We start from the raw sequence: 23,519 nt of genomic DNA, 5'->3' as shown, positions 1-23,519 counted from the left end.
GAGTAAAATAAGTGTTTGTTTCACTTTAGAAATTTTGTGTACATCTATTTTGCTGTTGTTAAATTGTATTATGTTTATCTGCATTTTTAATTGCCATCCTGCTCTCAAGATATCGGCATCGGCCACTAGCTGGGTTTCCATCCAACTATTTTTATGCACATTTTGAAATTGTGCATAAGAAATCCTGAATGGAAACGCTTAATATGCGAATAAACTTTCTAAATTTACATACAATTTAATGTGCTAAGAGGAGGTAGATTTTCTAGAGTTTCGCATTAGTTAAAATGCACATTAAGGTGATGCAAACAGTTTGTTCACAAAATGATGATGCGTTTTGACCAATCGTGCATGTCTTATGATAATTATGATTACAGTAGCTTGATGTGACTGGCCCAATGAAAGATAAGACCTTGGCACGCAAGTTTTTTAACATAGCGCTTATCATTCGGAAGTGTTTAACCCCCACAGCTGGTCGATAAAGTGGGTCCTCACAATCTGCCAGAACAGTTTTGAGAGCGGGTGCTCCCAGGTATGCAGAGACTGGCTTCATATGGGCATCGCAGCTATTTCAGCCCCATTATATCAAATATTACACACTTAAAATTAGATGCTTGCTCCAGTCTTGCAAATAAAACTCTCCTCGAAGCAGGGAAGTCATTCAGCTGCTCCATCATGACGAGGTGGTTCCCTCATGAGAATGTGCAATTACGCAGTGGATGGAAACGAGCAACATTTTGTATTTTAAGTCTAATTTTTAGAAATGCGCTTGAAAAATGCTAAACATTTCGATGGAAACCCAGCTATTGAAATATCCATATCTGTCGAGCACTGCTCATTTGTTAGTCTTTTTGAGCGATTAATTTAAAAGAACCTGCTCAGATGTGTCATTTGTTTGTAAAGTGGACTATACTGGTTGCACTGTAAATGTGTTGTGTTTATTATTGTGCCATCAGTTTCTGATTTATATTGTATCTTTTGAAGTGTTTCATCATACTCATAACATGCGTAGTATACAGCAGCGATGTGATTTTTCATTTTTATTTTTATTTTTTTTATTTTGCAAAGATTTCAAACAAACTTCTTTCACGTTGTCAGTATGGGGTATTGTTTGTAGAATTTTGAGGGAAATAATGAATTTAATCAATTTTGGAATAAGGCTGTAACATAACAAAATGTGGAAATAGTGAAGCGCTGTGAATACTTTCCGGATGCACTGTATATAAAGTAACGTTCTTAATATTAAATATACCCCTCAAACTTTTTAAAATATTTAATATTCTAAAATATTCATTTGGCCACCTAAAATAAATTAATAGCCTATATATCTCTTTCCGGCATGCACGCAGAATGTTAACGTCACTAAACATCACCTTTCGGGGGCCGAATTATTATTATTATTATTATTATTATTATTTTACATGAGTTTTTAAAGAAGCGGTGTGCTTCAGAGTCAAAGCGCATGCTTATCATGTTCTACTAAAAGGAAAGAAGCCTAATTTTTTCAGGCAACATGAAGTGTTGTAATTCCCAAAACTTTTCTGTGTTAAATCCTTTGGTATTTGGCTCATGAAAAAATTCTCAGAACACAATTAACCAGTTATTAACCGGTTACCAGCATTAGAAATAATTTTTTCTCTCCAGAACAATCGAAAGGGATTTCCTTTACGTTCCTATTATCAGCACAAAAAAACTTTTTCATTTCCATTCCTTTTTTAGTTCCTGCTCAGCACAAAGATGGTTACAGCAGCACTAAATTTTTAAATAACCCTCTAAATGCATGGTCTAGACATAAAATAAATATGTTTATTGTGTCTTTCAGAAGAAACGCTGCAAGACAAAAGGAGGAGACAGAGTGGAGACGCTCCGGCCTTCTGTCCCCACGCAGACGGACACTAACTGCGGACCCAAGTGCAACGGTGAATCTTCTCTTCACTTCCTGCCTTCGGGATTCGACGGCTACACGTCCACCTGCTCATCATCCAGGGACTGGGCGTCGGAGGGCAGCTCCGAAAGCTTCGTCTCTACGCTGTCTGAGGAGTCCTTCAGCTGCACTCCCTCGATGAATGGCCATGACCCCGCCCTCTGCAACGGAGATGTCCCGCCCATCATCCCTCCCTCCAAGAGCAAGATAGAGAAGAAGTCTCTAAAACAGCGGCGGTTGAAGAATGCCGAGCAGCAGGAGGGGCAGTTTGGGGGGGAAATACTGCACACACCCCTTCCCGTAACTGTGGGTGTCATGCCGACGCTGGAGGAACTCATGAAGGGAAAGGCAGAACTGGGCGTGACCACATTTGGAAGGACAGCTGTAACGGGACGAGTTTGATTTTTTTTTTGTAGCTGTGTTACTTAGTGAGTCACTTCACCGGTATCCTAGAACCCGCTTTCGTGCTGCCACCTTTCTTTTACTTCCTTAAGCTCACCTTCATTTTGGATCGCTCCAGTGCAGTGGTGATCCTGGCTTCATCTTTCCCCACATCACTACATCCTTTTCAGAACTCCTGGTTTATGTGCCTTTTTATTAATTTGAAAATCCTCACAATGTATGACCACCAGAAATCTGAAGGATCCTTGTTGTTATTCTCTTTAACAGGGTTTTTTTTAAAATTATTATTCTGGTAAAAAATAGGACTGAAACTTAGCAAGTGTGAATTAAACTTAATTTAATGTCCTCCTATCCTCTGTACTGGACTGTTTATGTAGTGGATGTTAACACTGACTGAGAGGGGAAAGGTGAACTGTCTGAATCCAGCAGTCCTTCTCCAGCCCCTCCTCCACAGAACATAACACTGTTGCTCCTGGAGTCTGGGATGGCGCTCTTTCAAATTACACTAACATGACCTCAGGTGTCCATTTCTTTTCTTTCATCCCCCTTCACTCTCTGACTTTTCCTTGTTGGTGATGAAAGTGATCGTGTCTGTCTTTTACGTGTGAGTGCGTAACGCATGCCAGTCATTCTGTGTGGTTGGTTTGTGGGACCAGTGATGTCACAAAGCACAGGGCTTCAATCCAGTGAACAGAGCTGAATGAAGTACAGATCCAGTCCTCTTTCTTGTTGTCTTCTCTATTTCTTATTCATCTGTCTTTTACAGACAACTTATGTATAAGTTCCTCCAAATTGCACTCTAGTGTGACCAACAAACCCAAACTGGGCCTGAACGAACACATGCATATACACACTTGCATTTATACATATACATCTATGAATATTTACATATTTTCACACCCCCAACAGCACCATCATGTGCTCAGTCTCCAGCTCTTTCAAATGTTTACAGCTTGTTATGTGTGTTTAGTAGAGCCAACTTAAGAGAAAGAGACTAGTTCGTCATTTAAAAACACTTTCAGACATACATTTGTTAATTCTTCCACACTTTATATGTACGCAGGGAGTTTGTAGGGGACTTTGTTATTTTAAGAGATGATTATTTATGTATTTATTTATTTAAAAGTGACCTGGGCTCTATGAGATCACGGTCAAGTGACAAACGAGCTGCAACCTCCATATGTAGAGCTCTCAAGTTTTAAAGATGCAAGCGGTAAGTTACACATACCTTCCTGTTCTCCAAAATTTTTTTTTTTGATTTTGATTGAGAAAGCTGGATTCTGAGTCACTTTACACTTTCTGAATACATTTTGACTTCTTTAATGACATTATTAATTTTGAATATTATTTAATTTATTCATTTGTATCAAAATCTAATAAATATTTTAAAAAAATACAAAAATAATTGTTTCTAATGCTCAAAAGCATAGTTAACCCAAAAATTTGAATTTTCCTTATCATTTACTCAATCTCATGCCATCCCAGGTGTGTATGACTTTCTTTCTTCTGCAGAACACAAGATTTTTAGAAGAATATTTCAGCTCTGTTGGTCCATACAATGCAAGTGAATGTTGACTGAAACTTTGAAGCTCCAAAAAGCACACACAGGTAGCATAAAAGTAATCCATATGACTCCAGAGTTTAAATCTATATCATCAGAAGCGATATGATAGGTGTGGCTGAGAAACAGATCAATATTTAAGTCATTTTTTACTACAAAGCTCCACTTTAACATTCTTCTTTTGTATTTGGCGTTTCACATTCTACATGCATATCGCCACCTACTGGGCAGGGACAAGAATTTATAGTAAAAAAGGACTTAATGCTTCTGAAGACATTAATCACTGGAGTCGGATTACTTTTATGCTGCCTTTATGTGCTTTTTGGAGTTTCAAAGTTCTGGCCACCATTCACTTGCATTGTATGGACCAACAGAGCTGAAATATTCTTCAAAAAATCTTAATTTGTGTTCTGCAGAAGAAAGAAAGTCATACACATCTGGGATGGCATTAGGGTGAGTAAATGAGAGAATTTTCATTTTTGGGTGAACTATCCCTTTAATGTTATCATGGAGATGTCAGAATTTTATAAGCACATCTGATTGGCTCAGCATCTGATTGGTTAAATTGGATGCTAGAGGAAGCTGAATCTGTGATTGCTGTTCTTTTGGATCTGTTCTGACAAGCTCTGAATTTGTTTCTGGTTTTGAGATAAATTGTAAGAAAGCCAGAGTTCTCATCTTTGTGCATATTATATGCATGTGTCCAGCAAAGCAACTGTTCGATTTGTCTTTTCTGTGATCCACAATCTATCATGTATGTGTAATGCTTATATGTAATGTGTGTCCAGCATCCTCTCTCTTCAACTCTCCACACACTCCATGCTGCTCTTAACACACTTTGTGTGTGTGTGTCCACAGGGTCGTAGCAAGGAATTCTGGGCCCCATGAATATACAATCTTTACCACCTTTCACCCCACTAGCTACGGCCCTGTGTCCACTGCTTGCTTAAATGTTTGAGACTATTTATCACGTGAATAGGCTGATTGATTGGTCATAAATGTTTTCTTTCATGCAAATGGTTCCATCATTGACCATTTATCAAACTGTGGGATTAAAGCATATTAATTTAAGTTTAAATAAAAGGGAAATATTGGGATGGTGTAGAATGGACCATCTCTGCGTGAGACTCTGCTGTGATTCTTCTTACTACCTTTTATGATTTTTTTTTTTTATTTGTATTTATGTTAATTGATCTATGCTTGTGGAGTTGTTTTTGAGTGTGTAAGGATGTTTTCTCTACCAGTGTGTATGTTGAAAAATATTTGGAGATTAATCTTTCCAGTACCCCAGTTAGTATAGACCTCTGCGTGTCTCTGTGACGCAGACTCTTCTGTGCACTTTGGAGAACCAACTACACATGCCTTTGTTTTTCTACACCACACCTCGTACAATTGCTTTTTTCTTAGTAGGGCGCCCTCTAGTGGCCAAAGTTCGTTGTATTAATCGTCCGTTAGGTGGCGCCCAAATTCAATCTGATCATGTTTGAGGATGAACAGCACAGTATTTTATTTTTTGTTTTCCAGAAGCAACTGTAACTAGAGAGGTGTAGTGCCATTAGAAACTGTGAATTTATTAATAAAACACTTTGTTGTCTTCATTCAGTGTGTATTTATTAGTGTGTGAATCCTTCACAGTTTTGCACACTACAAGAAAGGACTGGGTAACTGTATATATAGGTGTGTGTGTGTGTGTGTGTGTGTGTGTGTGTGTGTGTGTGTGTATATATATATATATATATATATATATATATATATATATATATATATATACTCTGATCAGCTACAACATTAAAACTACCTGCCTAATATTGTGTAGGTCCCCCATCGTGCCGCCAAAACAGCACAAACCCGCATCTCAGAAAAGCTATTCTTCTCACCACAATTGTACAGAGTGGTTATCTGAGTTACTGTAGACTTTGTCAGTTCCAAACAGTCAGGCCATTCTCTGTTGACCTCTCTCATCAACAAAGCATTTCTGTCCACAGAACTGTCTCTCACTAGATGTTTTTTGTTTTTGGCACCATTCGGAGTAAATTCTAGAGACTTGTGCGTGAAAATCCCAGGAGATCAGCAGTTACAGAAATACTCAAACCAACCTGTCTGGCACCAACAATCATGCCACGGTCCAAATCTCTGAGATACATTTTTTTCCCCATTCTGATGGTGGATGTAAACATTAACTGAAGCTTCTGACCCGTATCTGCATGATTTTATGCACTGCACTGCTGCCACACGATTGGCTGATTAGATAATCGCATGGATGATTGTTGGTGCCAGACGGGCTGGTTTGAGTATTTCTGCAATTGCTGATCTCCTGGGATTTTCACACACAACTGTCTCTAGAATTTACTCAGAATGGTGCCAGAAACAAAAAACATCCAGTGAGCGGCAGTTCTGCAGATGGAAACACCTTGTTGATGAGAGAGGTCAACAGAGAATGGCCAGACTGGTTTGAACTGACAAAGTCTATGGTAACTCAGATAACCACTCTGTACAATTGTGATGAGAAGAATATCATCTCTGAATGCTTTACTGAGATGCGGGTTGGCGCTGTTTTGGGGGACCTACACGATATTAGGCAGGTGGTTTTAATGTGGCTGATTGGAAGTGTTTATTCTCTTGGTATTTGAATTGCGATTTATTAATTTCAATGAACAGAATGTACATTAAAAACACTTTGTATGGGTCAAGTGCATGCCATATACTTTATTTAGGCCACACAACCAAAACAAGGTTAGAACGGTTCATTTAAGACATACTGTAAAACATGCATCAGACTGCAATAAACACTCTTTAGGAATGTTATTGATAGCCATGTGTAAACGGAATCTGCATGCACAGAATTCCGCAAAAAACTGCACATATCCACAGAATTGCAACACAAATTATTCACAAATGTCCATAGTCCTCTCAATTCAGTAAAACACATTTTATCCTGTTTAAATTCCTCAAAATGTTGTTGATGTTGAAGAAAAGCAGCACAGAAAATGCCCCCCAAAAATAAAAAAATTCTGTGTGAGTACACTAATTTAAACACCAATTTATCATTGAGTTCATGTGCACAGCCCATACTGTACGTCTCTGATTAGTTGAAGTGCTCAATGTTATAATATTGTAATTATAATAATTAAATTATATATTACATTGTTAAAATGCTTTAATAATTAATTGGGCGTAGCTACAATCTGAGCACAGAATCTGGGCAAATTTACATATTCTCTGTTTAATATTAGCCAGATAAACACGTTTGTTTAATATATATTTATATTCCTGCGCAATGGGCAGGAGTTATTTTCCTTAGTGTTTTTCCGTTAAAATGTTGCGTCAAATTTCTGTTGCAATATTTCGGGTTAATATACAGTATACAAACCCCTGTCAGTTCAGTGGGTTCAGAGGACTTTTATTTTGAAGTGTGTCTCTTCCCGTCGGTTCAACAGATTGAGCCCCGCCTCTCACAGGCTCGCTGTCAGATCAAGCTTCATGAATCGGTTCATTGTGGGAAGGGGACTTTTCTTTTGAAGTGTAGCAGGTTGATCAGCCTCAGCCCTGCTTCTCAAAGTCTTGCAGACCGATCTGGAGCTTATAAAGGTAATAACATCATCAAATCCACTCGAACACGCGCTCGAAAATTAGAACAACGCTTTTAAAAATCCATTTAAAGCATACTTGTGGATGTCACGCGTTAATTTTCATGCATGAGATAGATAGTTAAATTCATATGAGTGATCCGCTGTCAGACACAGGCAATCAATAGACTAAAGGATGTTAAAAACATCTCCAAAACAATGCATTCAGCATTTATGACTCTTTAAAGAGCAGATTGTTTTCTGATGTGCATGCAACTGAAGATCGGAGCTGAAGAATGGAGGTCGGCGATAAGCCGCATGTACCGGTCCGGCACAACAATCCGCGGCACTGCATGACATTTAACTACAGCTACTCAAACACGAAGGTTTATGATACAATATATATATATATATATATATATATATATATATATATATATATATATATATATATTCATTACATTTCTACATATACTTATATTTCTACACATGCTGCATCCCAAAAAATAAACAAATAAATAAATACTCCATCCTTTGTCAAATATCCTATAGGAATCCCGCTTATTGTTTGATTCTTGTAAAATTGTGTATTGTATATTGACAATATTAATACTTTTTTATCTTTAATTAAATATTAAAACGTAATCCAATTGAGGATTACCACTTTATGTGTTATTTTATTCAGTAACATTATTGAATATGTTATTTGATATTGTTGAATTCTTAACAGAACCCTTCTTGTATTGTAGTGGAATTATTAAAGGAAATTACAGGGGGAATTTTAAAATTCGAAAAGATTTTCTTTACATTTCTTTTGATATCAGGGTCATTTATCCCATTGGTAGTCATAATACTCCCACTGGTAACTGTAATCTACTCAGGGATTTTCAAACTGGGGTCCAGCTCGCCCCAGGGGGCCGAAAGGGGGTGCTAGGGTGTTGCGATTATTAAATAATCGTCTGATCGTGGTTATTTTCTCTAACCGGTTATTTGAGATAACCACGATTATTGTGCTCTTCAAAGTCCAATCACATTTTAATGCCCAAATAAGGGAATTTTAAGCAAAATTATAAATGTCATCAATGGCGCATTTGTGTGTCATTCAATTGAACTCAGAGTGTCACTGAGCTGCACCGTGGATGTCAAGAGCGTATTAAGTGCTTCTCAAGCGCTTTGATTTGCGTACTGTCAGCAGAGGCTCGTGCCAAACTCAAATGAAAATTTCAACTAACAAATATAAACTTTGATAGTGAACGTAAAGCACTCTGGCTTCACTTTAGACGATCGTGTAATGGCAAATGTTCCTGGTCATAATGGGTTCATATATGCCGTGTTAATGACACACTGTGACACAGGAGGAGATGCACACTTACTATATTTCTTTGGTGTGATAAAATGATGAAACAAAATCTCAAAGGTTTTGCTTCATGAGAAGTAAGGGCTTGTGGGTTTAATCAAAGAGCATTAAAATGACGTGAAAGTGAAGAAATTAGGACAGAAATATTTTTTTATTGCATAATATAATATAAAATAATATTATATAAATATAATAAAAATATATATTTTATATTATATAAATTTTGTATTAAAATATATTTTTTTAATGATTTCCAAAAACAGCAGTGTAAATGTTAAATTTGACCAAAACTTAAATTGACCAAAAAGAGAGACATATTTTAAGTATTTAGAAATATTTCGATATTTAAAACATTTATTTTTCATGTCATTCACAGTTTTTAAGCCTTAAAAGGAAATCATATACCCCTATTTTAAGTTAAATATGTAAAAAAGGCTTCAGCTGTATGAAGCACACTTGACCAAGAAATACGACCATTAACAGTATATGACAATTAATCGTGAATGTCTTAAAAGAGACAATTAATCGTTATAGCCTTAAAACAGACAATTAATCGTCATAATCGATATTATTTGTTTGACAATTCATTGCTATAGCCTTAAAACAGACAATTAATTGTATAATCGCAAGTATTTGTTTGACAGTTAATCATTATAGCCTTAAAACAGACAATTAATCGTATAATCGCAAGTATTTGTTTGACAGTTAATCATTATAGCCTTAAAACAGACAATTAATTGGCATAATCACAATTATTTGTTTGACAATTAATCGTTATAGCCTTAAAACAGACAATTAATCATCATAATTGCAATTATTTGTTTGACAATTAAGCGTTATAGCCTTAAAACAGACAATTAATCGTATAATCGCAATTATTTGTTTGACAATTAATCATTATAGCCTTAAAACAGACAATTAATCGTATAATCGCAATTATTTGTTTGACAATTAAGCGTTATAGCCTTAAAACAGACAATTAATTGGCATAATCACAATTATTTGTTTGACAATTAATCGTTATAGCCTTAAAACAGACAATTAATCATCATAATTGCAATTATTTGTTTGACAATTAAGCGTTATAGCCTTAAAACAGACAATTAATCGTATAATCGCAATTATTTGTTTGACAATTAATCATTATAGCCTTAAAACAGACAATTAATCGTATAATCGCAATTATTTGTTTGACAATTAAGCGTTATAGCCTTAAAACAGACAATTAATTGGCATAATCACAATTATTTGTTTGACAATTAATTGTTATAGCCTTAAAACAGACAATTAATCATCATAATTGCAATTATTTGTTTGACAATTAAGCGTTATAGCCTTAAAACAGACAATTAATCGTATAATCGCAATTATTTGTTTGACAATTAATCATTATAGCCTTAAAACAGACAATTAATCGTATAATCGCAATTATTTGTTTGACAATTAAGCGTTATAGCCTTAAAACAGACAATTAATTGGCATAATCACAATTATTTGTTTGACAATTAATCGTTATAGCCTTAAAACAGACAATTAATCATCATAATTGCAATTATTTGTTTGACAATTAAGCGTTATAGCCTTAAAACAGACAATTAATCGTATAATCGCAATTATTTGTTTGACAATTAATCATTATAGCCTTAAAACAGACAATTAATCGTATAATCGCAATTATTTGTTTGACAATTAAGCGTTATAGCCTTAAAACAGACAATTAATTGGCATAATCACAATTATTTGTTCGACAATTAATCGTTATAGCCTTAAAACAGACAATTAATCATCATAATTGCAATTATTTGTTTGACAATTAAGCGTTATAGCCTTAAAACAGACAATTAATCGTATAATCGCAATTATTTGTTTGACAATTAATCATTATAGCCTTAAAACAGACAATTAATCGTATAATCGCAATTATTTGTTTGACAATTAAGCGATATAGCCTTAAAATAGACAATTAATTGGCATAATCGCAATCATTTGTTTGACAACTAATCGTTATAGCCTTAAAACAGACAATTAATCGTATAATCGCAATTATTTGTTTGACAATTAAGCGTTATAGCCTTAAAACAGACAATTAATCGTATAATCGCAATTATTTGTTTGACAGTTAATCGTTATAGCCTTAAAACAGACAATTAATCGTATAATTGCAAGTATTTGTTTGACAATTAATCGTCAGTCAATTGTCATAATCGTGACAGCCCTAGGTGTCAGAGAAAAAAAAAACATTATTTGAAATTATTACTTTCATTCTAAAACCATGATATTAATCTCAATTATTTTATTCTAATGACAGCCATAGTTTTAAACCATACAAAATAAAAACAAGTCTGCATAAGTTAAACATTAGGGGGAAAAAGCATTTCTTATTTGTAAGAAATAAGGGTTGTACTTCACTATTCTCTTTAAGACTGCTTAAAAACAATAAAAATTTATTATAAAAATAAATTTGAACTGAATAGAAAATGTTTCTCTTCGGGTTTAATCGGGGTCCTTCGCAAGGGGATATTTTGGGGTGCTTAGTATAAAAAAGTTTGAAAACCGTGTTCTAAATGAAGTAGTAAATTTTGTTTTGTGTAATGATAGAGTCCCAAAAAGAGTGCTAAAGAGACCTTTAGGATTGGTTCCACATTATGATAGAAAGTCCTATATAGTTTTCTTATTGTGTTCCTTTGAATTCCTTTTGAATTGCTTTTTTGACTAAGTATGATATTTATCTATGTGCTTTAAACTTTGACTGTGTCAAAGATTTATTTAGCCCCCTATGCCTTTTTTCAGTCCATACTTTGTCCATCCTGTCTTTCTTTCTATTACATCAAGTATGGGCCGGTATTGTATGTCCATGTATCATTTCGAAATTATCCACTGCATTGATCCCTGTGTTTTGATTTGATATAGGATGGCTGAACCACCTCGGTCATGTGATTGTTTTGTATCTCTGCCTCCGGGTTCAAAAGAAGATTATGTGATATTTGGTAAGAACTCTGACCGCCCGAGAGATGAGGTACAGGAGGTGGTGTATTACCCTGCGAACTCACACTCTCCTGGGTCTACAGTCCAGGTAATACACCCCAACAGCTTCCTTTACGTACTCATGCTTACAAAACATATTTAATGTCAAAATAAATGGCGGTCCCAGCGGTCCTTTGTGATTTTCAATTTGTCTGATGTCTCATGGCTTTTCATGACCAATTGTAATATAATGTAAAATGGAGTTATGGCCAAACCATAAGGAATTTACAGAGGATTTCCTTTTGCATATAGTGCACATACATTTCCATCCCTCAAGTAGAGCACACCCTTGCAGTTGTACTGAGCAGACCCGCATGGCTCTGGGGGGCTGAGATGGGGGCTAATGAACACGGGGTGTGTATTGGAAATGAGGCAGTTTGGACCAAGGAGCCTGTGAGTCCAGAGGAAGCTCTTCTGGGAATGGACCTGGTTCGGTGAGCCCAAAACATCTGATTGTCTTTTTATTGTCTGTTTTCCATCCTTAAAGGGGAAGTGTGTAATTTTTTTCACTGTTACAACAATATCTCCTACAATCCCAGCATAAAGGTATATTCCAAGTTCAATACAAGTTAAAACGCTGAATGCTAAAATACTCACTTTTTCACAAGTATAGCCACAAGACATTAACAATATGCGTGTTAACATGATTTTAATGTGATAAAATCACTTACAAACCTTTTCTGTGTAAAGTTGTAGCCAATTTTACAACTTCGTTGCTCTAAAACCCTAAATGGACTTTAAAAATGATTTAATCAACTTTACAGCTCAAATAATACATGAGTTTTAACAGAAGAATTAATGTTAGTGCTTTTATAAAATGATAAGCTTCACATTTCTGCTTTTAAACACTCCAAAAATTGGCCCTGTTCACTTCTATAGTAAGTGCCTCACTATAACCTCGATATTTGCTTTTTTTAACAAAAGGAGGGACAAATGAAATACATTTTTGTGGTAATCAACATTATGCCACAAATGCTGTCGTTTGAGCTTAACTTGTATTGAACCCGGAACATTCTTTTAATATGCTGAGACAACTGTACTGTAAGTAAGCCTTTTGTAGGTTGATTTACCTGAAAAGTGTAAACACTATGGTGCTATCAAACTCTCCTTTTTTCTTTATTTGAGTATCCTGACCAACTCGACACAGCAACATTGGCTCAACCAATATTGTGCATTGGGTGCGGGACTATCAGTTTGTTGCCCAATGGCATTTGGGAAATGGCCTTTATTTATGCATTCCGTTTGGTTGCGCAGAAATTACATACATTTCCTTTAAAAATTGACCATCACTGGTAATTTTTAACTATACAACAATTCAACTCTGTGCTTGAATTTGATTGGCCAGTAGGCGTTACAAGGGTGCTGATATTTTATAGAATATCACTGGGATGCATCACTATTTGTATCACTCTGTTTGTCTGTGTTCGCAGCATTTCAAACGGTTGAGAAGATTTTGATTCATCCCAGTGACTCGATTCTTTTGAATCCATTTACCAAAAAAGATTCATTCAGATTCGTTCACCGTTACCATTTCTGCAGAATACATCTTTACGCCAGTAGGTGGCAACAAACGAGCGTCTTTTATGTTTTGAGTGAGCATTGACCCATGACCCGATTATATTACTTAATAACAACAACCAAGAAAATAACTAGCTCTGGTTTTGTTTCTTTTGGAACAATTTTCGCTGGCGCAGAGGAAAACGAACTGGCCTGTTTTTATCTGAAACGCACGTTATTCTATTATATATTGTTAAATATTTACGTGTTTGTTGAACTGTTGTATAAAAGCAATATCGCACTTGCAGTCATTTTGTTGTTCGAACATCTGAAGCAGGTGTTGTATGTGTATTCAGGCTGGGTCTTGAGCGGGGGGTCAGCGCGTGGGCCGCTCTGAATGTCATCACAGGCCTACTGGAACAGCACGGTCAGGGCGGAGCCTGCAGGGAGACCACCGAACCCTTTAGCTACCACAACACCTTCTTACTGGTGGACCGACAGGAAGCCTGGGTCCTAGAGACTGCTGGGAAACTGTGGGCTGCACAGAAAGTCACAGGTGAGGGAGAGAGGTGCTCATGATTTACACATTATCATCAACTGTGAGTGGCGTTTAAGTTGCACAGGTTTTGTGTCTGAGGATTCTAAATGAAGTGTGTTTATGTTTTATTCTGATCACGAGTTAGCATCATTTAAGCATAAATTATATGCATTTGGGGTCCAAAAGTCCAAGACCACTTGTGAAAATGCTTCCATTTTGCATTTTTCTAATTGACTACAATTTTTTATGTTACAAATTATATTATTAGCATAGCCGTTTCAGTGAAAAAGTATTTCAAACATTTATATGAATTTAGTTCATCACTCTTTTGCTTCATTGACAGCATGCACTCAAGCTGGCATGAACTCCACAAGTTTTCGCAAAACCTGATGATCCATGTTGTCCCAGCAGGATTTGAAAATGAGCATCTTGTGTGCTTCAATCGATACAAGGAAATCTGAGCTTTTGTACAAAGAACTTAACATGCTCACAGATTTGCTTACATTTGATAAGTGACCTAGAAATAGAGCAGAATCTTAAATATTTCTTCTTTATTTTACATCAACTTTTCTTTCTTTAAGAATTCTCCAGGTTTAATGGGATTCTAAATCCGAGGTTTTCAGTGTGGTCTGAGACTTTTGGGTCCCACTGTATGTATTTAATATATACAGTATATTTATTCTAGGACTGTCAATCAATTCAAATTTTTAAATCAAATTAATTACTTGATATGCAGATTAATCAAATGTATCAATATTTGCAGAGAAAGTTCAATATATAATGATTAAATAATTAAAAATATTTGTATTTAAATAATTATAAATATAATATACATGATAAAAATATTCAGATAATTAAAATGCATTATATTGTTGTAGACGAGTAAAGCATTGATTAGGAAATACAAAAAGTAGCTTTAGAAAGCAATGTAGTGTTTATTTTCATTGAACATTAGCCTTTCAATGGGTTACAGTTCACAGCAATACATTTTGCAATTGAATTCATGAATCTGTATAAGGTAGACTTATTATAAGGGCTTTTCTAATGACACCTCTATGTACACATGTGACGGACTGACGCTTTTGGAGCATCTCACTTTGGTTGCGTCACATCATAAGCAGTGTTTCAGGACGCTGTATTCAGTTAAAGGTGCGCTCAATAACTTTCTCATGTCATTTTGGACTTACAGTGACACCTAGTGGTGTGGATGCAGCATCATTCAAAATTAATAGTTTTCAGTTACAGATGCCATTGTAGAAATTCACTATTTGCAGTCAGTCTTGATTAATTTAATCCAAGAGTGAAAGTGTCCAATAACACGACGGTTAGTAGTATTTAGCTGGTCATGTGATGCTAAAATGGCAGCCCCCATGAGGGCGACCCTGCCCCATGTAGAATAAAACAGCATTTATAAGGTTACTGATATGACTAGAGTCCTCATCTCATGTGAGTGCTCATGATTTCATACATGTTACAAAATTACAATTAATTTCTTTAGGAATAAAAATTTTTAATGGGGAAAAAAATACTGAGTGCATCTTTAAACATAGTTTGCAAAACACATCTCAAGAAAGACACTTGCATTTGGAGTTGCGCTCCATCTAGCTCTGTTTGAACGCAAAAACGCGTCCTCAGCTTGTGCTGTCTGCTGTCAGTAGTGTGGCTTTTTGCTTGTTCAGCTGGAGCTGCACTTACTGCCCCCTGCTGACAGGGAGTCGTAAAAACATAAACGTGGGACTTCAAGCTTGAATTTCTCAGATGGCAGGGAAATTCTTTATTACGGTCCGGGGGCATGATTCATTGCGTAATTTTTTGTAACAGTGTTACTTTTTTATATAATTTATCACACTGAATTAATGCTTAAATCGACAGCCCTTATTTATTCTCAAGCTATATCAGCGTGATAAATGTAACATTGTGTTGTAGTGGGCTAGTCTTGTGTTCAAAAAGCTCATAATCTGCCTCTAAAAATAAACTTGGTGTTATTTATTTTGTCAGAGGGAGTCAAGAACATTTCTAACCAGCTGACGATAGGCACAGAGATCTCTGCAGAGCATCCGGAGCTACGCAGTATGGCTCAGTCTCAGGGCTGGTGGAGCGGTGAGGGGGAGTTTAGCTTCACTGCTGTCTTCAGCCCTGACAATCCCCCTGCTAGGATGGAACTGGCCAAGCAGCGCTACGAGGGTGGCACAGCCCTGCTCCAAGAACATGACGGTAGATGCACTTCACTCTGCCATCATGACTAAGGCGTCACTGAGGGGTTACATGAAAAATAATGAGCTTGAATGTTCTAGTTGGGTTCCCGAAATTATTAGTATATTTTTAAAGTTAAGTTGGTGTGATTCTGAGGAAGATGCAGAGGATTTTATTATCCCCAGTGTTGCTGACTGGCATTGGATTTTGTTACTTTGAAGAGTCTTTTTATTAAATGTGTTGAACAGCATCATCTAGTGTTTGGATCACTGCACTTAGTGTGCATAAACTAATCTGTGAAAGAATTAAAAAGAAAACTTGAAAAAAACAAATCAGTGAAATTTTAGAATTTTAAAACGTGACATTCATTGGTGACATTTATTTATTAAGGATATAATAAATTAATGAATACTCTGAATCCCACCAAGAGGCACCTTTTTTCATGTTTGGTTTAACAGTTTTGTTTGTCACTTTTTATGCCATTGGCATGTGGTGTAACACATTAAAATTATCTGATTCACCAGTTCATACTTAACATTTTTGGTTTGAAAAATTTCAGCTCTGTAGGTCCTTACAATGCAAGTGAAAGGTGGAAAATAAAATCATATAAAGGCAGTATAAAAGTAATCCATAAGACTCCAGTGGTTTAATCCATGTCTTCAGAAGCTATATGATAGGTATGGGTGAGAAACAGATCAATATTTAAGTCCTTTTTTTACTATAAATCTCCACTTCCACATTTATTTTCACGTTCTTCTCACAATGTGCAAGACTTTCTGAAATGTCAGAATAGGTTACAAGAAAAGAGCGAGTGGTGTTCATTTGTTGGATTTTACATTGTAACTTTTCTTTGTTTTATTCAAATTTTTTCAAAATCCTAAAACTTTTTTTCAAGATTTCAATGGGATTTCAAATGTATTTGATTCTTTATTTGTTTGATGTAACTCTGCTAAAACTCGGTGTATCCACTGTATTACAGAGTAATAATTCCCTGGCCATTTTTCTCCTCTCCTGGCCTCTGACCCCTACCCACTTACAGGCTCTGTGACTGCAGAGGTGATGATGAGCATCCTGAGGGACAAGGGCAGTGGGATCTGTATGGATTCCAAGGGCTTCTGTACCACAGGCAGCATGGTGTCAATCCTTCCACGCAACCCAGATGTGCCCTGCGTTCACTTCCTCACTGCCACACCCGACCCTGCCAGGTGTGACCCTGACTGCCACAGCTGTGCCCTGAAGATACATCTGCACTGCACTAGATAGTAACTTAAAACTTGAAATATAAAACGGATAGTTCCAGCTCTAAAATCTGATTGGAATAGCTGCGTTTGAAATAATTGTGAAATAGCCGATATATGCACATCTGTGACCACACATCAGTTGAATTCTGTTTTAATGAGGCAAGTTGCCATGTTGCTTAGCAACCATAAACAACATACAGTTAGTTTAAAGGAATATTCCGGGTTCAATACAAGTTAAGCTCAATCGACAACATTTGTGACATAATGTTGATTACCACAAAAATTAATCACGAATCGATGTTACAGTGAGTCACTTACAACGGAAGTGAATGTGGCAAATTTTTGGAGGGTTTAAAGGCACAAAGTTGTATAATTGGTTATAACTTTACACAGAAAGGGTTAGTAAGTAATTTTATCACACTATAATCATGTTGACATTCATATTGTCTTGTGGTTATACTTTTGAAACTGTTACCCAGATTTTTGCTTTTTTTTTAATATAAAGAAAAGGAGGGGTAAGTCAAAATAAATTTTTGTGGTAATCAATATTTTGCCACAAATGTTGACACAAAAATGAACTTAACTTGTATTGAACCTGGAATATTCCTTTAATTTAGCAATAAGGTATGAAAGGCTGTGCATCATGAAAATAGTCACAGCTGAAGGGTGTTGTTAGGCACAGTGTGAAGCAGAGTATCTGCAACCCCTTCAGATGTGACTAAATTAACACTATAGCAGCCTTAAGGTGCTTTTGTTTTTATAAAACAGTTACTACAACTCCAGTTCTGAAAAAGTTGGGACATTATGGAAAATGCTAATAAAAACAAAAAGGACTGGTTTTATAAATTCTATTCACCCTGTGCTGTTTTGAAAGCACTACAACAACACAGTATTTGATGTTTTACGTTGTGAATGTCATTGTTTTTTTATATATACCGTACACCAATTTTCAAATATGATGATTGCAACACGCTCCAAAAAAGTTGGGACAGTCGAGTGTTAACCAATCTGCAACGTTGCCATGGGAGAAAGGTGCCATCTGTTGTTCCTCGCAGGCTACTCTGCCTTACAGGCTCCATATGGTTAGGATTAGGGTGGGGGCGGGGTTAAGGTATCTTCTGCCTGCCAGGAACAAACCGTGGCCCCTATGTACAATGTGCGTTACATCACTGTTTCTTCTGTTAAGACTTATTAAGCGTTTGGGCATTGAAGACACCAGTTTTTTAAATTTAGCAAGCAGAATTTCCTCCCATTCATCCATTATGCAGGTCTTCAGCTGTGCAATTGTACGGGGCCTACAATACGGTTGCCATATTGTGCGCTTCGTAATGCACCACACATTCTCAATTGGAGACCGGTCAGAACTGCAGGTATGTCAGTCTAGCACCCGCACTCTCTGCTTACACAGTCATGCATTTGTAATCTGGCAGTATGTGGTTTTGCGTTGTCCTGCTGGAAAACCTTTTCTGAATGAGTGTGATCTCCGATCACTCAGACGTAACTGTCTTAAAAACCGTCATTCGTCTGTAATGGATATCATGACATGGGCTTGGGAATACTTCTGTAAACATTTGTCAATCAACATAATTTGCCGCTGCATCCACAGATGCAAGTTAAGGCTTTACTATGCAAAGCAGAAGCCATACATCAACACTGTCCAGAAGTGCCGCCGACTTCTCTGGGTTCGGTCTCATCTGAATTGGAAATTAGAACAGTGGAATCGTGTTTCGTTTTCCGACGAGTTGTTAGAAAATACACAGTCTTGAACTGTCTCCAACTGAGAATGTGTAGCGAATTATGAAGCGCAAAATACGGCAATGAAGACCCCGTACACTTGCGCAGCTGAAGACCTGCATAATGGATGAATGGGGTAAATTTTGCTTCTTAAACTTGACAAACTTGTGCCTTCAGTGCCCAAATAATTAACAAGTGTTATTAGAAGAAATGGTGATGTTACACAGTGGTAAAAACTCAACTGTCCCAACTTTTTTGGAGCTTGTTTCAGTGATGTGATTTGAAATGAGTGTATATTAAAAAAAAATTTTTTTTTAAATGAATGAAATTCACAAGGTAAAACATCAAATATTGTGTTGTTTTAGTGCTTTCAATAGCCGCTTTTCCACCATGGGGCTGAACAGTTCTCATCGCAAAACCATGCATATCCGGGTCAGCTGGCGCTGTTAAGGTTTCTTTTTCCTCTGCGGTACGTACCAGATCCGTCTTTTGGCGAAGCCCTGAGAAGTAAACATGGAGCGAGTGCAGTGCGCTATGGAGGATGATCGCATATTCCACTGCTTTTTTCCCTGATTTTACTCTGCTAACAGAACTGCAAAGACACGGACCATGTCACAAAAAGGAAAGTAAAGAGAAAAAGGTGCGAGGTTTACCATCGTTTGCTGAAGGGTTGTGTTTACCACCAGACACGAACATGCAGAAAGGTAAAGGTGCCCAGACTAGCTAAAAACGATATTTATTGACTAAATTTTATATACGTATTATATGAAAATAGTTTATAAGAATATATTGATGCATTTTGAGTTTAAATGAGCTAGTAATCTACTTCCCTGACAAAAAAGGCATGTCGAAAATAAATGTAGTCTACAATACTACTAAAACCATAAAAAAAAAATTTAAAAATCGTGACGATACAGTAAACGAGTCGCCACGTACTAAAGCCATTCTACCAGCATGCTTGAGAACAGTTGAGTACGGTTAGCTAACCATGCCAAGAATTCCGAGCCAAGAACGGTTTATAATCGTGCCGTGCTGAACCATGCTCAAGTGGAAATGCTAATGTAACCGTTCCGTACCGTGCTCAGAACCATTTTGCCCGATGGTGGTATACATTAAAATATTATGGACAAATATTCAATAAAACTGTTATTTCAATAAACAAATTAATTAAGTGCCATCTTTCCGCCAGATGTTACAATCCCTAACATGTAAATGAAGTTTAATAGTTGGCCTTTATGTGTGTTGAGCAGTGATATACACAGTTGTGTTTTATTAGGATTCCTCCAGTAGGAGGAAACCTATTGTTATTGGTGGTTTTATTGTTATTATTATTATTATTATTCTCCTTGCGCCCCAATATCTCAAAAAGTCACTAGTCAAAAATTTTCTAATTTTGCACATTGATACTAAAGGCCACCGGGAACCCCCACACCAAGAATGGCCCACATTCGCCCTTAGGGGGCGCTACAGGCCACGCCCATTTCCAAAGTGATGGCATTTCCACCCCAGTTGTCCAATTCTTCTGAAACTTGGTGTACATGCCTCATTTCTCATGGGGAACAAAAAAGCCTCAAGGACCCATAAGGTCCGCCATGATGGATTTTCCTGTACCGTGCAAAATTTCACCTTGATATGTCAAAAGATGACTGAATTACAGCTGTTTGAACTTGGGCCAAATCTGACAATGCTAGCCACTGGTTCTTTTTTTATACAGAAACTGAAAGCAGAAATACTCAGCAATGAGAATAGCTAACTCGGCTAAGACGTTGTGCTGGTAAGTGAAGGGTCAGAGGTTAAAATCCAGCCATAGCCATAATTTTTTGTTTAGGATTCAGACAGAAAGACATGTTTTTTAGGATTCCTCCATCAGGAGGGTTTAACCCCAACCATCTACTGATCAATTTTTAAATGATTTGCCATTTTGAGGAGGAATCCGCATTGCTGCTTGCAGCTATATTTATACCTGTATTTTGTATTTAACACTTGATTAAGCAAATCAGCATCCAGGACCGGAGCTATCTGTTTTATATTACTTGTCGAAAAAATCGTTTATTTCAATTATTATATATTTAATAATAAATATAACTTTTTATTGAACATTGGTGTCTTTTATATTGTTTTAGTGGCATTCTATAAAAGCTTCGTGCCTAAGAACACTCCTTACCCATTGATTTTACTGTGGTAAAAGCCTCAAGTGGCTTATTTCTTTGTTCTCAAAGCAGACACATCACACTTTCATTATTCTTTACTTGCAGGTCTGTATTCAAGCCTTTTATCTTCTCAGAGAGCATGAGGCCCGTCAGCATGGTGATGTCACCACAGTACGGGCCTGATGATCCTGTCAGGACGCAGCCTCGATTCCAGCACCAGGTGGACCGTAAACATGAGCTGTACAAAGCCCACCAGAGCGCCGTAAGCAATCCTGTAAGTCTGAAGCGTTTGCATTCAGAACACAAAGCATCTTTTTAAAGCTGTTTCTTGCTAGTGGTGATCCTAAAATTATTTTTGGTTTGCATTTTTCAGCTTTAGGAAATTCAATGCATAGTTCACCCAAAAATTTTAAGTATATCACTATTTACAACATGAGGGTGAGAAAGTGATGAGAGAACTGTCATTTTTGGATGAGCTATTCATTTAACAGTATTTACATGTGTGTGTAACAGGATGCTGGAGCCTCTCTACAGGAGACTATGAGATACTTGGAGTGTCAATGTCTTGAGGAGATAGAGGCCATGCTTAGGGGAGAGATACAGGGCCAGGAGCTCGGTGACCTGTTCTTCGACTGCGTGGACGCAGAGATCAAATTCTACCAGTGAGACAGAACAGGTAGACTCTCAGCGAACATTGTTCCTGCCTGATCTGATTTCTGAATTCAGTCTTTTTCTGTCTGATATTGCCTGTAACTTGTGGCTGTTTTGCAGTTTGTCGTTGTGAATGTCAGTAGTGCTTACTGATCTGCCTGGAGAGAGAGATAGAGAGACAGTCCTGAGCGCACTGGTTCCTGCCTGCTCAAATCCTGCTCTTCTAGTCCCCTGACACCATGCCAAACTAATTGTGATATCCATGCCACACTAACTGTAACTTTTAAAGACATGCTAGATGTTCATTTGAGTAATTGTCACACAGGGCGCTCATATATGCATAACATTAACCAGTTAGATTACGAAGGTGTGTATGTGAGATGTTAGTGAAATACACGTGTCATTCCAGGAAGTAAAAGGGATCAGCTACCAGACTGACCCTCTGAGGAGAAATACAATAAAATGTCAATGATTCAACACAACTGTGATATTTAATATAACTGAAACTATGTATTTCAAGTGTGTCTGAAAAGGCAGTGTTTTATTGTAATTAGTACATTATCGGAATAAATCAGAAGATTATAAGCCACAAGCAAAAGATGCAAAAACAAAAAAAAACAAAAAAAACAGGCATGCTCCTGAAATATACCCCTTTAGTGGTCTGAAATGATCATTCAAACACCTTTCCAAAGACAAAAATTCTCTGCAAGAATCTGATAAGGAAAAAAATACAACATTACACTGTTTATGTGGACACTTAAACTGGCCACTTAAAGGAATATTATGGGTTCAACACAAGTTAAGCGCAATTGACAGCATTTGTGGCATAATGCAAAAATATGGCATAAATAAAGCATAAATCTGGGTTACAGTGAGGCACTAACTATGGAAGTGAATGGGGCCAATCCGTAAATGTTAAAATACTCAGTTTCAAATGTATAGCCACAAGTCAGGAACAATATGCATGTTTACATGATTTTAGTGTGATAAAATCACTTACTAACCTTTTCTATGTGAAGTTATATCCAATTTTATCCAATCCAACTTTGTTGCCATGACGATGTTACCACGTAAACCCTAAAACAACCATAAAAACGACAATTTAAACAACGTTACAGCTCAAATAATACTTGAGTTTTAACAAAAGAATGAATGGAATTGCTTTATAAAATTATGAGCTTCACATTTCTGCCTTTAAGCCCTCCAAATATTGTCCCCCATTCACTTCCATTGTAAGTGCCTCAATGTAACCTCGATTGAACCCGGAATATTCCTTTAACCAGCAATATTGCAAATGCATCACTACACCAAGCACCAAAATACTTCAAAATGTCAAACAGTCCCACTAGCCAATGTAAAAACAACTTGTGAAACAGTACTTGTGATTCTGAAAAATAAGTTAAACAAATATAAGATTAAAAAATAGAAATATTCTGGTTATTGGTTATATGACTGAACATTTCTGGTTCCATGGGTAATATTAGACTACTAAAAAGTTGCATTTACTTCAAAGTTGTACATGTTACTATCGTGAAAAGAATTGCTCAGTGGTAATTACTAGGAAAGGACGTTTTCATACTTGCTGTAATCCGCATACAGTTTTGACCATAAGAACTCTATTAAAAAGAATAGTTAACATATCAGCCAGAACCTTAGGATGAATAAAAAGGGCCACAGATGAGTA

General features: G+C 36.6%; 2 protein-coding genes across 10 annotated transcripts in view; both read left to right on the top strand.

The window, feature by feature from the left end:
• The window catches only part of LOC127416037 (SUN domain-containing ossification factor-like), a 66,488-nt gene extending 61,006 nt beyond the window's left edge, over nucleotides 1-5,482 (top strand). For 8 of the 9 annotated variants that reach the window (XM_051655124.1, XM_051655121.1, XM_051655120.1 and 5 more), the window contains one exon: nucleotides 1,820-5,482. In XM_051655124.1, the coding sequence (XP_051511084.1) occupies nucleotides 1,820-2,323 (504 nt within the window). In that variant the 3' untranslated portion in view covers nucleotides 2,324-5,482. The remainder of the gene's footprint in view (nucleotides 1-1,819) is intronic. The other variant, XM_051655126.1, reaches the window with a different exon arrangement.
• Nucleotides 5,483-7,381: 1,899 nt separating this feature from the next.
• LOC127416127 (secernin-2-like) lies at nucleotides 7,382-23,175 on the top strand. Its single transcript, XM_051655275.1, has 9 exons — nucleotides 7,382-7,472; nucleotides 11,718-11,880; nucleotides 12,084-12,265; nucleotides 13,685-13,884; nucleotides 15,865-16,080; nucleotides 17,099-17,264; nucleotides 21,290-21,458; nucleotides 21,698-21,860; nucleotides 21,956-23,175. The coding sequence occupies exons 2-8, from the start codon at nucleotides 11,719-11,721 to the stop codon at nucleotides 21,848-21,850; spliced, it is 1,248 nt and encodes a 415-aa protein (XP_051511235.1). The 5' UTR covers nucleotides 7,382-7,472; nucleotide 11,718; the 3' UTR covers nucleotides 21,851-21,860; nucleotides 21,956-23,175.
• The last annotated feature ends 344 nt before the right edge of the window (nucleotides 23,176-23,519 follow it).

The sequence above is a fragment of the Myxocyprinus asiaticus genome, chromosome 25, assembly GCF_019703515.2.
Source record: "Myxocyprinus asiaticus isolate MX2 ecotype Aquarium Trade chromosome 25, UBuf_Myxa_2, whole genome shotgun sequence".
NCBI classification, from domain to species: Eukaryota; Metazoa; Chordata; class Actinopteri; order Cypriniformes; family Catostomidae; genus Myxocyprinus; species Myxocyprinus asiaticus.
This window is presented reverse-complemented; position numbering and strand designations above follow the sequence as displayed.

Excerpts from the sequence above, each read along its gene's own strand:
- LOC127416127 (XM_051655275.1), top strand. The coding sequence starts at position 11,719 with ATGGCTGAACCACCTCGGTCATGTGATTGTTTTGTATCTCTGCCTCCG. Across the intron at positions 11,881-12,083 it reads CTCCTGGGTCTACAGTCCAG|TGCACATACATTTCCATCCC; the intron begins GTAATACACCCC and ends TTTTGCATATAG. Across the intron at positions 13,885-15,864 it reads GGCTGCACAGAAAGTCACAG|AGGGAGTCAAGAACATTTCT; the intron begins GTGAGGGAGAGA and ends TTATTTTGTCAG.